The sequence below is a fragment of the Mizuhopecten yessoensis genome, unplaced genomic scaffold, assembly GCF_002113885.1.
Source record: "Mizuhopecten yessoensis strain PY_sf001 unplaced genomic scaffold, ASM211388v2 scaffold2049, whole genome shotgun sequence".
Taxonomy (NCBI): Eukaryota; Metazoa; Mollusca; class Bivalvia; order Pectinida; family Pectinidae; genus Mizuhopecten; species Mizuhopecten yessoensis.
Genome location: NW_018404352.1, coordinates 44,351 through 62,828, shown reverse-complemented (window position 1 = coordinate 62,828; position 18,478 = coordinate 44,351). Strand labels below are relative to the sequence as shown.

At 35.3% G+C, this 18,478-nt stretch overlaps 1 protein-coding gene across 1 annotated transcript; it reads left to right on the top strand.

Moving 5' to 3' along the window:
* The first annotated feature begins 638 nt into the window (after positions 1-638).
* On the top strand, positions 639-3,567 carry LOC110444526. Its single transcript, XM_021488899.1, has one exon. The coding sequence runs from the start codon at positions 765-767 to the stop codon at positions 2,043-2,045; it is 1,281 nt and encodes a 426-aa protein (XP_021344574.1). The 5' UTR covers positions 639-764; the 3' UTR covers positions 2,046-3,567.
* The last annotated feature ends 14,911 nt before the right edge of the window (positions 3,568-18,478 follow it).

Here is an 18,478-nt window from a genome sequence, read left to right as displayed (position 1 = left end):
GTGTCCGCTCGATATCTCGAGTAATTATTAACGGATTAACTTCAAACTTCACAACAAGGTTAATTACCATGAAACCACGGACAAGTTCGATAACCGCCATTATCCGACCATAATTACTGGAGTTATTACCCTTGGTTTCATTAATGCGATGCATGCGTTCCATGATGTTGTATTGCACTCATTGATCTACCAGTTATGTTGAATGATTTCTCTTTTAATATCAATTACTCACAAATATTTCATATATTTCAATCATACAAACAACTGCTCATTCAATGTGTGACGGGCGTATTATATACCGCTCGCGGTAACCTTGTTGTATATAATTTGATTATTTACCTGGTAAATTCATAATGAGACAAGGTTAAGTTTATGCCGTAATTAACGAAAAGAAATATATGTTGAAATAAACACAATTGAAATTTATGATTGTACTTCATTAAATTTTGGCATAGATAGGGATTAGATTAAATCTGTTTTTTCCCCCAAAAAAATGAAATGATGAATTTCCACGCACACGCAATAACTGTTTACTGAGAAAAATTTAAGTGGTTGTTTGTTTTCGCGTAAGTTTATCTGAAATCTGAAGTGTGTCAGTGAGTTATTAGGATATGCTGGAACGATAGTAGAGCATGTATTTTAAACTATCGCAGTATCGTGTACTATTGGTTGAATCATCGTCCGGATGTGATGGGCAGATCGTCTTACTGTACTTGGCGTAATACACTGGTATAGAGACTATATCTGATACTATATAAATAACGATGGGGAGTCCACTAGCATGGTTGTGTTTTCTTTGTACGACGAAAGTTACTCTCTGTGGTGCGTATGTTTGGACCCCCGCAGAGGTATTTCCTGACAAGAAGACATGGACGGAAGGAATGCAAAACTCAGACTGCCATTTACTTGGACGAGCATTTATCGCCGACAGATTGGAAGATGTGCGAGTGCAAGGCGTGACCGACAATTCAGAGTTGTCTACACAATACTGGATAGGAGCACATGTTCAGTACTCAAAGTGGATGAGATTCAGTGGTTGCTACCAAATGGACATTCAGCAAATGACATCGGAAGCTGGAAGTTATAGCATCACAGAATGTTACAAATTCTGTGATGGAACAAGTTTCGGATTAACGATTGACAAATGTGTGTGTTTGGACACTCCAGGGCCGGTCAGAAATACGGACTACGACTATTGCATGGCCACACCATGCCAAATTGACGTCGGCGAATTTTGTGGTGATACTACGTTGTGGTCAAAAACCTGTCTCTGCTGGTACGATGTCCTTGATTTACGTAGTGATAACAGAATAGGAAACTGTAAATCAACGATAAATAGGCAACTGACAACAACCAACTGCAGTGATAAACATGCATTTCTTTGCCAAAGAAGAAACAAAGTACGTCGTTACCAAGAGAAGATGAACTGGACAGAAGCAGGCTTTGCCTGTCATCGTGACCACAGAAGCCAGTTTTTTGACCGACAGTTCCCTAAAAGAAAACGGTCTGGGAGATATTGGGTTGGTTTGTTTCGTAAACAATCATTCAGTTGGGGAAACAGCACACCGTCAGGAAAAGAATTCGATTGTCTGTCTGCATCGGTCAGCAAGGACGGCAAGCTGAATACCTTCGTGAGGAAATGCTATTCCCGACTACCTTTATTATGTAACCAACCAGAACCAAAACTCCCAAAACGCCTCAGCACTTTGGTTTTTACCACCACAGAAACAGTTCAAACGACAAATACTGCTCAACCAGGGGGTCTCAGCGTCATTTCGCTATCTGTCGGGGTAGTATGTGGTATACTCGTCACGTTGTTGGCTGTTGTCATCTTTGTGATCATATACAGATTCAGAAAAAAAAGGTATGATACTCAGGCCTCAAGTAACAGACAGGAGGTCGCTAGTTCCGATATTGCTGCGGTACATTATGAACACATTAGACCTGAAAACCGCGAGTGTCAAGTGTACGATGTGTGTGGCCATACTTCCGCCACATACGACTATATAACAACACAAGGAGGTATTGACAAGTCTCCGGAGTAGGGGACATTTGTATTTCTTTCTGTACTCAACTATCCGTAAATGTTAACGATATAGGGGTTTGCGTTTTCAATTTGTTGAAAGAGTTGACTTCAAAGGACGGGTCGCTCTGATGACTGTTTCACGGCAAAAGATGAATAAACCCATTTGTTCTGTTATGTATTGTCCATTTTTAGTTCATTTTTGATAAGTTAGAAACGACTGATGTTTTTTTTTTTTTTTAATATGTGAGTGGGTGAAATATCATTGTTAAATCTGTTGTATTATTACTCTTCTAGTTCAAAAAGAGATATCTAAACATGTATGTGAGGACAACTTTTAAAGAATAGGACGTTCTTACTATTAGTAACGCGTTCCAAGCAGTCAAATTCACACAATTTTTCACCACTTAGTCTTTTATGAAATTGGCACATATTATGATAAAAACTAATATGTTGATTCAGTATGCGACCTCCGGGTATGTTTTTAGGGAATTTCATGCAAAACATTTTACTGATTTATTTACACCTAAGCCACAGTACAACAGCTATATGAACGTCATCTTTTCTGTTCATATTTCCATTCGCTTTGTTTCATATATTGTTTTTTGGAAGCACAAACTTGATATAAGTACATTTTATGACTAAAATGGTGTGTCACATACTATTTCAACGTTCTGACACCTAAGGTGGAGCACACGAAGTAATCATTTGTTAAATAAAGTATTTCACCAATGTGAGTATGGCTATGATCCAATGTAGACAAGTACTGTCACACCTCCAGCATTTTTTGTCGTGTGTAGTAATGAACTGGACCAGACAACAAACATATTAAAAGTAAAGCAAGGGGTTTACGATAGGTAGATAGATCTTCTTATTTGTATTGGGCAGGCAACACACATCATGTAGATATTAAAACAACAGCTAGGTGGTTTAAGAAAGGTTGATGCTGTTTCTATATATATGGGTCAGGATTCATACATCCTGTAGATATTACAACTAATGAAAGGGGTTCAAAACGGTAGATAACTCTTCTTATTTGTGTAGGACAGGCAACACACATCCTGCAGATATTACAACTACAGCTAGGTGATACAAAAAAGGTTGATGCTGTTTCTATATATATGGACCAGGCTACATATATATCATGTAGATATTACAACTACAGCAAAGTTTTCAAGAAATGTGGATAACTCCTCTTATTTGTATGAGGCAGACAACACAAATCCTGTAGATAGTACAATTACAGCTAGGTGGCTTGTGACAATGCTATTTTATTTTGCACGATTAAGCATTTGAGAAAATATTTATCCACTTTCCATATAAATGAGTACACAACGCGTATTGTCAGACTGTAAGGACAGTTCAGTGGTCACCTAACATTATAATCTTTTGGAAAAGTTTGATAAAACAGGCATTGATCTTTTGTGATAATGCTGTTGATACTGAATACAATCTTCAATACAACAATGGTATGGGTTCTCTCAGAAATATTCCATCAAATTGTATTTTTGTTCATGCAAATTGATTAAAACCGTGTTTAATATCCCTAAATTAGTTTTGCTTTGTTATGTGTTGAGTAACCTTTTTAATAATAAGCGTCTTGCCAGTACCGTACAACAGCGTAGACACTACGTAAGTGATAAACTTAGCAATACATTTTAAAAACCTTCCTACTTTTTTTTTTTATAGCGAGACATTAAGGAAGTCAGGAAGGCTTTATATATACAAGGGGATAGAGGATTGGCGCCCTCTTATACAGGACAATATACGGCGACGATCAACTTCCTGTTTTCTAGGCTGAGACACGGTGTAGATTTGTGTTTACTGATGATAAACGTACAGAAAACCGCACATAAGACACTCAATAACTGTCATATTGATACAACATAGATATTTTTCCGTCAATAAGAAAAATTTGGAGTAACTGAGAGATACATATTCAATGACTAACGTCAATATATGTATAAGAGTTTGGCTACAGATCTTTCCACGGATTTCTTTTCTAATTTTAGTACTATAGGTTTAACGTTGTTGATAATTAATTTCTCAGTTCACAAAGGGCAGCGTACATGTAGATTAAATTATATCTTCACGTTGAATATCTTGTCCGTCCATGTAGACAATCACATTACCCACTTTATATGTTATATGATGTCAGAACTGTTAGATAGTTGTCATACACCGAAGAGTTATCTTCCCATTCTTATCACGTTACATAAAGAATACTTCATTACTGTCTGATAAACATACGCATAGGGAAGTTACTTCTTATCAGAGATAAACTCATCACCAGGACGCCACAGCCATCTTCAAATAAATCATGTTACAGTATCTTACAACGTTTCACCCTTTATTCACGTCTGGTTGTACAATATGCACTACAAGGGCCGCGATAATTTATTTTCAAAATGTAAGTATCTAATGTCATGTTCAGGTGTCATGACAATAAACATGACATCAATGTTTTAAGGATGTTAATGATGTGAATTAAACAGTTACATTATTTACTGTAACTTGTAAAATATATTAAAATGCATATAAATTAGGGAAATGGACAAAGTTGGGCTATATCTAGGAATTCACTGGGATCTTTCAAAATGGTTAAATATTGAGATTCATACAGGATGTTTTGGAGAATGTTCACGATGTCGATACGATGATTCGGTATGGGGATTGATACAAGGTCGTTGTAAGGATTCATATGGAGCCGAACATCCAAAATTGCACACACAACTACTGGTTAAGGCGTAAAGAAGGAGCTTTCAACTTCATCGGTCACTTCTACTTTCCCGCTAAAGCATTATATAACAATACAGCAGACAATTTATTAAGAAAAAGACAGAAACGACATGGAGTAACTTCACCATGGTTTATCATGAGGGGGTCCTAATTATAATGAACAGACTCCTCGTGTCTTTGTGTAGTTTAGAAGGAATGTACACATAGCACACTTTTGGTCGTGTATGTAACTAGACCTCTTTCATATCTTTCATAAATACTTGACTATCAAATACAGTCAACAACAAACATCCATCGACAAGCAAGAGCGTTGCTGATACCTGCATTATCGCGTGTTTTATTTGTAAATATTTATCACCTGTTGCACACACTGTTTAGCCCTAGTGCTGTGTTAATATTGACAAATATAATATGTCGTGGGTTATCTGTAAACATATATTACCTGGTGCACACATTGTTAGGCCCTAGTGCTGTGGTAATATTGACATATGCAATTTGACTTCCTGGTAGTTTACACAGACAGGATCGTAACTTGTTCTGTTAAACCACCAAGTATGGCGTATTTATGGTTGGTACCCCTAGTTATCGGTGTACTAGGACTTGTATGTAGCTGTGAGTATATAAACGTTACAGTCAGTCATACAAACGTGACATGGCAAAATGCGAACAAAACGGTTGGTTGTAAACTAGCCGGACTGGACAGGAACGGGACATTTGATCCTTGCGACATCCGTATCTTGAATCATACGGGTTCGTTGGACGCTTGGATCGGTGCTAACGTGCAGATATCACCTTGGATCAACATAACGGGATGTTTTCTTGAGGATATTAGTTCTGTTTCAAGAATTGAAGAGAATGGTATTGACATTTCAAAGGTACGTAGCCCTACAGAAACTTGCTTTGACCAATGTTCTTCAGAGGAGTTTGCAATAACAGCGACCAGATGTTATTGTTTACATGGTGCGACTTATAAAAGAGGAATCCCCTGCTCAGGACATATATGTGGATCCCGTAATAGCAGTTTGTGTGGTCAAAACAACTCATGTATGTGTCATTACAAACAGCTGAGTACAGATCAGGTTTTAAACAAGACTGGAAATTGTATGACAATTCGCAAAAATAGCAGCAAGTACACTTATAGCCCACAAGATTGCACATTCTCACATCCGTTGTTGTGTACTTACACAAACCAAAGTGGGATAACTCTGTATGGGAATAACTCGAATAGATCATGGATCGATGCTCTTTCGTTATGTGATCATAATAAGAAGGAGCTGTTGGGTTTAAATACTAAAAGCATTCCAAAACATACCTACGAACTGGATAGATTAAAATCGTATTGGATTGGTATGTTTAGGTTTCAACATTTCCATTGGGGAGATACCAAAGTAGATAACAGCCAGTGCGTTTCAATTCATATAATGCCAAACGCTGCAACGTCACCAGAGTTACGATTTCAAAACTGTAAGAAAACTTTACCGGTCCTTTGTGAACGGGAAGATAACAACCAGACAGCGCCCTCTACTGCTCAGAAATCGTCAGATGTACATGAATCAACTCTACCATCGGCATCTCCAACCTTGAATGGTGTTCCTCTTACACCTATAATAGGTAACCTTTATACAGCCATGAACAGCTATACTATACCATCCTCTCCTCAAACTTCAGCAGATATATCATCCGTTGCAGCAATAGATATAGTATCTAACGTTGCTAGCTATACTATACCATCCTCTCCTCAAACTTCAGCAAATATATCATCTGTTGCAGCAATAGATATAGTATTGAACGGTGCTAGCTATACTATACCATCCTATGCTCAAACTTCAGCAGATATATCATCTGTTGCAGCAATAGATATAGAGTCTAACGGTTCGTCAGCTGTCCCACTTCCTCCTGTATTAGGTACTGCAGCAAGTCTAGTCATCGTCGTGCTAATCACATCAGCTGTGTGTATAATTAAACGTCGGAAACGACAAAACAAACACCAAAACCATACTAAATCACGTCATGGTGCAAACGTGGCCATTGACGAACCTTCTTCTCGTTATGTTGATCTTGATGTTGTTCACAATACCTCATATTCAGAATTGTCGAAAAACAACGGTGACCCAATTCAAGCCGAGTGTGACTATACATACAATCATTTACATAGTTTAGATCGTAAGAATGAAAGAGTAGATAATTTGTACCACCATACCACTGATTTTCGATCGGAGTATTATGACTCATTAGAGAAATTCAATCATGGTAAAGACGATCAGATGGAGAGTGAGTATGACCACATTAAAGCCAATTATAAACTACCCAGTCCAGCAGATACTGGAAACTATGATACTATGGAAGAGTTTGATAAAAACAAGGCTTTGTCAATCGACGATACATATGATCATATGTGAGGATTTTGTTCTTTAGGAAATTCGATTGGCTATTCTGTAAGGTGTGAACCCTATGTTCGAATTCCCATTGACCACTGCATTAAGCATAATACTGCATAACATGAAATGAACATTCGTGGTTTTCGTGGTAGGTATTGAGCCACGAAAATAAATTCAACGAATTTGAAAGATATACGTGTCTACTGTTTGTCATTAGAGAATATCCACGAAAGGTTGTACCACGAAACAATCTAAAAGGCTTCAAACCACGAAGGAAAGTATCAATGAACATTTCTTGTTATACAGTAGATTTCATGGTGGTTCAAGAACCAAACAATACAATATTCCGTTATGTTATCAATTCTGAAACAGTTTACATTTAATACAAATTCCAAGTACATGTACTTTGGAACTGTGGCGCTACTCAACTGAGACAATTGTAAATATGAGCAAGCACAAAGAGAGTTTTAATGTATTTAAATATTATTATTACTCCGCTATCGGCATTATGTATCAAAACCCCCGGAATAAGATTCAGTATTTTGTATTTTGTTACAAATTGTTGTTGATAATGAATTTGATATGTATTTTAATCAACAAATATAATATTACTGTACAATTCAAACTAACTTTTTGTTTGAGGCATTAAAATGTCACCACTTTTAATAGATACCTTGAAACAATACACATTGATAATGAAATGTACATGTAATTGTGCAGGTGACATGTGACTCTCTGACTCATCTTAACAATATGAAAGATAAACCAAACAAAAGCCAAGCATATGTTAACAATGTAGTGCATGTATAGGACTTTCATATTGATGTTTGGTGTTGATATATGATTATGTGTGACTATTCTTAGTAATGCTTTAGATGTTAGTGATATAACATATTCAGTACTTCACTTAATTAACAATGACTTCTATTTAATGTTTAAACGTTTGTGAAATAAAACATTGAATATTACATTCAATTAAAAAGAATTCTTCTACGTCAGTCGTTTCCTGGCCGCTTACTACCCGAATGAACGACAAACAGGACGATTTCGATTTTTCGTTTGTGAACTTGTCTTAACATGTTATAACATCTCATTTTACCAAACCAATGATGTTTACATCTCGCAGTTGATTCAGAGTTAAAGGGCATGCTCCAAATATCATGTTACCATCGACTGCTGACGAACAAACTCACATTGAAAGCGATGCTATTATGTATAGTTTCATGGAAGTATGGATACTGGTGTATAAACATTTTGTATATCTATCTTCACAACATCTCTGGTATTCGGCTGGACTGGATGGAATTTACGAATTTACTATTCTATTACCTGTTCTAACTATTTCATAGTAACATGAATATTCTATAGTGCCTTGTTAAATAAATTTTAAGAGAATCAACTCCAATAATAGATCATAATAACTACGATTTCCTATATGAATCCATATCATATTCTGAAATTTTACAAAATGTTTATTTCTTGGTAACTTATCCTATATATCCAGTGGGTGGATGGCCAATGTGATTATACACAGGGACTTTTGTGCCTGTAGCCCTTGGATTTTATGTAGGATGGGTTATCAACAAATGTACATGATTTATTTAATTATCAATATCCAAAACAGAAACAGAAAATGATTGAATAAAAGTTGAAAATTGGTCATTTCACAAGCTAAATGGAGTTATCTCCCCTGAACTGTTTAATTGGATTGTTATGACAGAATATATGTAATGTTTTTAAATAAGTTTGGAAAGGACTTAAATAGGCCTAGCCTGTTGTCCAAACCAATTGACATATATAAAGTCAATAAAATATGTTGAAATTGAAATTGAAATTCAACAAACTCACATGATTTTCTTGGAAAAAAAGCAAATAACCTTGTGTGATATACGCGTCTTTTTATCATGCTCATTTGCTTCGTTTTGTTGTCGCTATACCGGCTCTCACTTTGAGGACGTGTCATGTCTTTATTTTGACTAAGTTTTAGATTGCGGGCCTCGTCGATGAAGCAGAGATGCTTACCCTTTTGGAATACTGGAATACCTGGTCTTTTTCTCCTTTGTTTTTTCAATTGTCTCCAGTGAAACCTCTCTTTTGTTCGTAATTTGCAATATTGGGGGGGGGGGGGGGGGGGGGGGTTGTTGTTTTTTTTGCGAATTGCGTTTTTGTTGACACTTCGGTATAGTCTTGATGTTTTATAAAGAAGATGACGTATTTTATATCCACAACAATTAAATTCCTGTGAAGATTATTTATAGTAAAGTTTCATCAAGTGACCATCTTTCTATTTATTCTCACATTTACCGTACAAATCATTACAAATCATTAAACTGCTTTCCAGGAAGATAGGTGTTATCGCAGGTAAAAGTCAGATAAGGTGGCTTTGCTATTGCACATTGCTCAACGTTATCTATAAAATACTAGTGTGAACATATGCACATCTTCTTGGTTATCTGACATGTTGGTTTATAAATCTTGCCCAGTTTGATTAACTTAATAGCTATAAGTGTGTGTATGTTTTTTAAACTTAGTCCCCTGGAAGAGTTGCTTGTTATCCACTGTTTGGATGTACTATAGAAGTGTGAAGGTCATTCACAATATTTACGTGGGAGGATTAACGGAAAGTCTATAAATGTCCACTCGTGGAATAGAAATAGAAATCAGAGAGTTGAAGACTTCTGTAAAATAGAAATTCTTCATAAAATATGGTACAATTATAGTCCTTCAATTGTTGATATATTGTTACTTTTAGCCTCATCATAACCTTACTTTATGCACTTGATGAATGGTAATTATTTTCCCAAAACTAAGTGAGTGACTCATTACTTTCACTGAGTGTCCTTCCTTTCTCCTTATTTTCTTCCGCAAAACGGCTACTAAACTTTTCATCGGAAACAACCTTCCGGACGATTTTGAATATCCTCATTCATTTTATATATTGTCAAACGTTATCACATCACCAGATCTACGATTGTTAAACTGTAGTACAACTTTACCGGTCCTTTGTGAATGGATTATTAGCAACCAGAAAACACCGTCTGCTGCTCACAACTCGTCCAATGTATCGATTTTATCATCGTCACCTTTAACATCGAATGGTGTTCCTCTTCCACCTATATTACATTACGTATTGTAGCAGGTCTTGTCATCGTCGTACTGGTCATAGCAGTCATGTGTTAAATTAAAAGTCGAAAGCGACAAAACAAACACCAAAAGCAGACTGACTGACGTCTGTTTACAGAGGTTACCATTGATGCATTGTATCCTCCTCATTATGTTGATATTGATGCTCATCACAATACAGTTTATCCAGAATTGTTAAAAACAACGATGACACCATTTACGCCAACGGTGACCATAAATATTATCATTTACATAGTGCGTGTTGTGAGTATGAAAGGGTAGATATCTTGTACAAGCATACCACTGACTTTGGACCACAGTATGCACTACGGTAAAGACGATTAGACGGAGAATCAGTATGACCACAAGATACCTATAGGGGAGTATATCAACAAACGATACATACGATAATTTGTGAGATTTGTGTTTTTCAACAAATTGTTCCTGTAAGGCATCTGTCTGTTTAGAAATTCAATGTTCAATTCATCATTAAATACAATAGAATTCCACTTGCGGGTAATATGTTCAATTTTACATTCAAATAGTGAAGAATATAGCATTCCACAATAATGAAGCATCATTAAATTTTAAAACAATAATGAACAAAGCAAAATTACGTGTCAACATACATAGACAAAACAGAAACTGGATCGATAAGCTAGACATTTGCCATATCTCCTTTCACGTCCATGTAAGTTTTAATACAAAGTTTTCAATTTTAGGCAAAATTTATCATTCACGTCTGACTTCAACGAATTTGTACCTTCCTTTATGACATAAACACAATATGAATAACCCGCGGGCACTACAATACGCAATAAACTTTTGACAAAACCCTTTGACATAGATAACTTTATTTACCAGATTTATATTGATCTTAAAATCGATGATTAAAAACGGATTTCATCTAATTAATAATAAAATAGTTTAAAGCTTCATTCATATAAATCCAAATCCACAGGCTGGAGACGTTCAGCGTGTCATTGAATAATATAATCCAGCTTACTTACTTCACTTCTAAATTGTATTGATTTGCCTCGATCTAAATCATTTTAAGATATTCCTGTTTTAAAACTAATTTGCAGTTTTTAGACTTCTGTGAGAGTAGGTATTAAGATAATGAACAGTAAGCTGGATGAATTCTTTACTAGATCCTTCACTGTTGCCCAGTCTACCTTTATATTTATTCGGTATTGTAGGGTTTTCCTTGAAATCCTATTACTATTTAAGCTGCCTGAAGCAGTAAGTAATAAAAGTTTAGGTTGATCGGAACATTTGTCCCATATGATATCAGCACATTCAATTACTGCTGTTATGAATGAGGTGTCCATTGTTATAAGTTTTTTCTTCCAATTTATGATTAAAGATCCCTTTCCCACTGCATTAGGGTTTTTCCTGTATATAGACACATACCATTAACTTTCGTTGGATATACATGTAACTGTAGCACAGTTGGGCCAGGTTAGTTCCGTTGACCATGTTAAAGCAATGCTATTACATTATGAAGTTCACGGTTCCCGGTCTAGCTCCTCTGTATTTCTACAATAAGAGCACTGATGTTTATAATATTTTGTTTATTTCATCTTCATTATTTCTCATACAAGTCCTCCAAAGTGTGGTTTTCTTTTCAGAAATGATTTAACAAAGCTATAGTCATGCCGGATAAAAAAAAGCCGTTTCCAATATTTGGTTACAGCTTTTGACAGTCGTATGGGGATCATTAAGTGTTATTAGATTAGATTAATTGATTATTTTATGATATTTATCATCGAGATGAGATGATTTTTTATGTATTGCATTTATATATCGACACTTTTGAATATAATTTGTTTGGGTAGACGTTAGATAATAGTTAACATTGTACTTCCTCATTATTACGGTAAATTACATTCATTAAGAGAGTCATATCATTTCGTTATGTTATTGTCATACACCGAAGAGTTATCTTCCCATTTAATCATGTCAGGAAGTACAATACACACTACAGGGACAGCGATATTGTATTTCTAAAATAATTAGTATCTAGTGTCATATCAAGGTTTAATAACAATAACCATGACGTCATTGATTTGAGGATAACGATGTTGTAAATAAAACAGTTACAGTATTTACTGTGCTAAAATAGATTAAAACGCATATATTAGTGAAAAGGACATAGTTGTGCTATATCTAGGAATTCACTTGGATATTTCAAAGATTCTCACGGGTTCAATATAGAGATTTATACGGGATGATGCTCACGATGTCGATACGAGGATTCTGTATAAGGATTCACACAAGGTCGTTATAAGGGCCCATATAGGGCCGAACATCAGAAATTGCATACTTAACTTCTGGTGAAGGCGTAAAGAAGGGTTTTGATTTTCATCAGTCACTTCTACGTTCCCGCTGTAGCAATGTATAACAAAACATCAGACAATTTATTTAGAAAACGGCGGAAATGACATGCAATAACTTCACTATGGTTTAACATGAGGAGGTCTTAATTGTTTTGACCAGAATCATCATGTCTCAATGTAGGTTAGGTGGAAGGTACATTGTACATGTATGAAACGAAAACATAAAACACTTTTGGTCGTTTATGCAACTTGACTCTTAATATTTCATAAATACTTGACTATCAAAATCAGTGAATAATAAACATGAATCGATAAGAGCGTTGCTGACACCTACATTATCCTGTGGTTTATCTATAAATATATATCACCTGTTGCACACACCCTCATACTATGTAACTATTGACAGATACAGTATGTCTTCCTAGTAGCTGACACAGACAGGATCTTTACATGTTCTGTTTCACCACCAAGTATGGCGTGCTGCTGGTTGGTGACCCTAGTCATCAGTGTACTAGGACTTGTATGTAGCTGTGAGTATATAAACGTAACAGTCAGTCATACAAACGTGACATGGCAAAATGCGAACAAAACGGTTGGTTGTAAACTAGCCGGACTGGACAGGAACGGGACATTTGATCCTTGCGACATCCGTATCTTGAATCATACGGGTTCGTTGGACGCTTGGATCGGTGCTAACGTGCAGATATCACCTTGGATCAACATAACGGGATGTTTTCTTGAGGATATTAGTTCTGTTTCAAAACTTGAAGATTATGGTATTGACATTTCAAAGGTACGTAGCCCTATAGAAACTTGCTTTGACCAATGTTCTTCAGAGGAGTTTGCAATAACAGCGACCAGATGTTATTGTTTACATGATGCGACTTATAAAAGAGGAATCCCCTGCTCAGGACATATATGTGGATCCCGTAATAGCAGTTTGTGTGGTCAAAACAACTCATGTATGTGTCATTACAAACAACTGAGTACAGATCAGGTTTTAAACAAGACTGGAAATTGTATGACAATTCGCAAAAATAGCAGCAAGTACACTTATAGCCCACAAGATTGCACATTCTCACATCCGTTGTTGTGTACTTACACAAACCAAAGTGGGATAACTGTGTATGGGCATATATCGAGTAGATCATGGATCGATGCTCTTTCGTTATGTGATCATAATAACAAAGAGCTTCTGGGTTTAAATACTAAAAACATTCCAAAACATACCTACGAACTGAATAGATTAAAATCGTATTGGATTGGTATGTTTAGGTTTCAACATTTCCATTGGGGAGATACCAAAGTAGATAACAGCCAGTGCGTTTCTATTCATATAGTGCCAAACGCTGCAACGTCACCAGAGTTACGATTTCAAAACTGTAAGAAAACTTTACCGGTCCTTTGTGAACGGGAAGATAACAACCAGACCTCGCCGTCTACTGCTCAGAACTCGTCAGATGTACATGTATCAACTCTACCATCGGCATCTCTAACGTTGAATAGTGTTCCTCTTTCACCTATAATAGGTAACCGTTATACATCCATGAACAGCTATACTATACCATCATCTCCTCAAACTTAAGCAGATAAATCATCTGTTGCAGCAATAGATATAGTATCTAACGGTGCTAGCTATACTATGACATCCTCTACTCAAACTTAAGCAGATATATCATCTGTTGCAGCAAAAGATATAGCGTCTAACGGTGCTGACACAGGGAGTTCGTCAGCTGTCTCACTTCCTCCTATATTAGGTACTGCAGCAGGTCTAGTCATTGTCGTGCTAATCACATCAGCTGTGTGTTTGATAAAACGTCGGAAACGACAAAACGAACACCAAAACCATACTAAATCACGTCATGGTGCAAACGTCACCATTGACGCACCTTCTTCTCGTTATGTTGATCTTGATGTTGTTCACAATTCCTCATATTCAGAATTGTCGAAAAACAACGGTGACCCAGTTCAAGCCGAGTGTGACTATACATACAATCATTTACATAGTTTAGATCGTGAGAATGAAAGAGTAGATAATGTGTACCACCATACTACTGATTTTCGATCGGAGTATGACTCATTAGAGAAATTCAATCATGGTAATGACGATCAGATGGAGAGTGAGTATGACCACATTAAAGCCAATTATAAACTACCCAGTCCAGCAGATACTGGAAACTATGATACTATGGAAGAGTTTGATAAGAACAAGGCTTTGTCAATCGACGATACATATGATCATATGTGAGGATTTTGTTCTTTAGGAAATTCGATTGGCTATTCTGTAAGATGTGAACCCTATGTTCGGATTCCCATCGACCACTGCATTAAGCATAATACTGCATAACATGAAATGAGCATTCGTGGTTTTCGTGGTTGGTATTGAGCCACGAAAATAAATTCAACGAATTTGAATGATATACGTGTCTACTGTTTGTTAATATAGGATATTCACGAAAGGTTGTAACACGAAACAATATAAAAGGCTTCAAACCACGAAGGAAGGTATCAACGAACATTTCTTGTTATACAGTAGATTTCATGCTTCGTTCAAAAACCAAACAATACAATGTTCCGTAATGTTATCAATTCTGAAACAGTTTACATTAAATACAAATTTCAAGTACATGTACCTTGGAACTGTGGCGCTACTCAACTGAGATAATTGTAAATATGAGCAAGCACAAAGAGATTTTTAATGTATTTAAATATTATTATTACTCCGCTATCGGCATTATGTATCAAAATCCCCGGAATAAGATTCAGTATTTTGTATTTTGTTACAAATTGTTTTTGATAATGAATTTGATATGTATTTTAATCAACAAATATAATATTACTGTACAATTCAAACTAACTTTTTGTTTGAGGCTTTAAAATGTCACCAGTTTTAACAGATACCTTGAAACAATACACATTGATAATGAAATGTACATGTAATTGTGCAGGTGACATGTGACTCTCTGACTCATCATAACAATATGAAAGATAAACCAAACAAAAGCCAAACATTTGTAAACAGTGTAGTGCTTATTTAGGACTTTCATATTGTTGTTTGGTGTTGATATATGATTATGTGTGACTATTCTTAGTAATGCTTTAGACGTTAGTGATATAACATATTCAGTACTTCACTTACTTAAGAATGACTTCTATTTAATGTTTAAACGTTTGTGAAATAAAACATTGAATATTACATTCAATTAAAAAGGATTCTTCTACGTCAGTCGTTTCCTGACCGCTTACTACTCGAATGAACGACAAACAGGACGGTTTCGATTTTCCGTTTGTGAATTTGTCTTAACATGTTATATCATCTCATTTTACCAAACCAATGATGCTTACATCTCGCAGTTGATTCAGCGTTAAAGAGCATGCTCCAAATATCATGTTACCATCGACTGCTGACGAACAAACTCACATTGAAAGGGATGCTAGTATGTATAGTGTCATGAAAGTATGGATACTTGTGTATAAACATTTTGTATATCCATCTTCACAACATCTCTGGTATTCGGCTAAACTGGATGGAATTTATGAATGTACTATTCTATAACTTGTTCTAACTATTTCATAGTTACATGAATATTCTATAGTGCTTTGGTAAATAAATTTTAATAGAATCAACTCCAATAATAGAAAATAATAACTACGTTTTCNTCTGTAAGATGTGAACCCTATGTTCGGATTCCCATCGACCACTGCATTAAGCATAATACTGCATAACATGAAATGAGCATTCGTGGTTTTCGTGGTTGGTATTGAGCCACGAAAATAAATTCAACGAATTTGAATGATATACGTGTCTACTGTTTGTTAATATAGGATATTCACGAAAGGTTGTAACACGAAACAATATAAAAGGCTTCAAACCACGAAGGAAGGTATCAACGAACATTTCTTGTTATACAGTAGATTTCATGCTTCGTTCAAAAACCAAACAATACAATGTTCCGTAATGTTATCAATTCTGAAACAGTTTACATTAAATACAAATTCCAAGTACATGTACCTTGGAACTGTGGCGCTACTCAACTGAGATAATTGTAAATATGAGCAAGCACAAAGAGAGTTTTAATGTATTTAAATATTATTATTACTCCGCTATCGGCATTATGTATCAAAATCCCCGGAATAAGATTCAGTATTTTGTATTTTGTTACAAATTGTTTTTGATAATGAATTTGATATGTATTTTAATCAACAAATATAATATTACTGTACAATTCAAACTAACTTTTTGTTTGAGGCTTTAAAATGTCACCAGTTTTAACAGATACCTTGAAACAATACACATTGATAATGAAATGTACATGTAATTGTGCAGGTGACATGTGACTCTCTGACTCATCATAACAATATGAAAGATAAACCAAACAAAAGCCAAACATTTGTAAACAGTGTAGTGCTTATTTAGGACTTTCATATTGTTGTTTGGTGTTGATATATGATTATGTGTGACTATTCTTAGTAATGCTTTAGACGTTAGTGATATAACATATTCAGTACTTCACTTACTTAAGAATGACTTCTATTTAATGTTTAAACGTTTGTGAAATAAAACATTGAATATTACATTCAATTAAAAAGGATTCTTCTACGTCAGTCGTTTCCTGACCGCTTACTACTCGAATGAACGACAAACAGGACGGTTTCGATTTTCCGTTTGTGAATTTGTCTTAACATGTTATATCATCTCATTTTACCAAACCAATGATGCTTACATCTCGCAGTTGATTCAGCGTTAAAGAGCATGCTCCAAATATCATGTTACCATCGACTGCTGACGAACAAACTCACATTGAAAGGGATGCTAGTATGTATAGTGTCATGAAAGTATGGATACTTGTGTATAAACATTTTGTATATCCATCTTCACAACATCTCTGGTATTCGGCTAAACTGGATGGAATTTATGAATGTACTATTCTATAACTTGTTCTAACTATTTCATAGTTACATGAATATTCTATAGTGCTTTGGTAAATAAATTTTAATAGAATCAACTCCAATAATAGAAAATAATAACTACGTTTTCCTATATGAATCCATATCATATTTTGAAATTTTACAAAATGTTTATTTCTTGGTAACTTATCCTATATATCCAGTGGGTGGATGGCCAATGTGTTTATACACAGGGACCTTTGGGCCTGTATCCCTTGGATTTTATGTAGGATGGGTTGTCAACAAATGTACATGATTTATTTAATTGTTAATATCCAAAACATAAACAGAAAATGATTGAATAAAAGTTGAAAAATGTTCATTTCACAAGCTAAATTGGAGTTATCTCCCCTGCACTGTTAAATTGGATTGTTATGACAGAACATATGTAATATTTGTAAATAAGTTTGGAAAGGACTAAGATAGGCCTAGCCTGATGTCCAATCCAATTGACATATATAAAGTCAATAAAATCTGTTGAAATTGAAATTGAAATTAAACAAAATCACATGATTTTCTTGGAAAAAACGCAAATTTCCTTGTGTGATATACGCGTCTTTTTATCATGCTCATTTGCTTCGTTTTCTTGTCGCTATACCGGTTCCCGTTTTGAGGACGTTTCATTTCTTTATTTTGACGAAGTTTTAAATGACGGGTCTCGTCGATGGAGCAGAGATGGTTACCCTTTTGGAATACTGGAATACCTGGTCTTTTTCTCCTTGTTTTTATTTTCAATGGTCTCCAGTGAAACCTTTCTTTTGTTCATAATATGCATTTTTTTTGCGTTTTTGTTGACACTTCGTTATACGTAGTCTTGATGTTTTATAAAGAAGATGATGTGTTCTTTATTTACAATAATTTCATTCCTGCGAATATTATTTATAGTAAAGTTTCATCAAGTGACCATCTTTCTTTTTTCTCTTACATTT

What these genes read in the sequence shown, in the direction of transcription:
- LOC110444526 (XM_021488899.1), top strand. Translation starts at nt 765, where the DNA reads ATGGGGAGTCCACTAGCATGGTTGTGTTTTCTTTGTACGACGAAAGTT.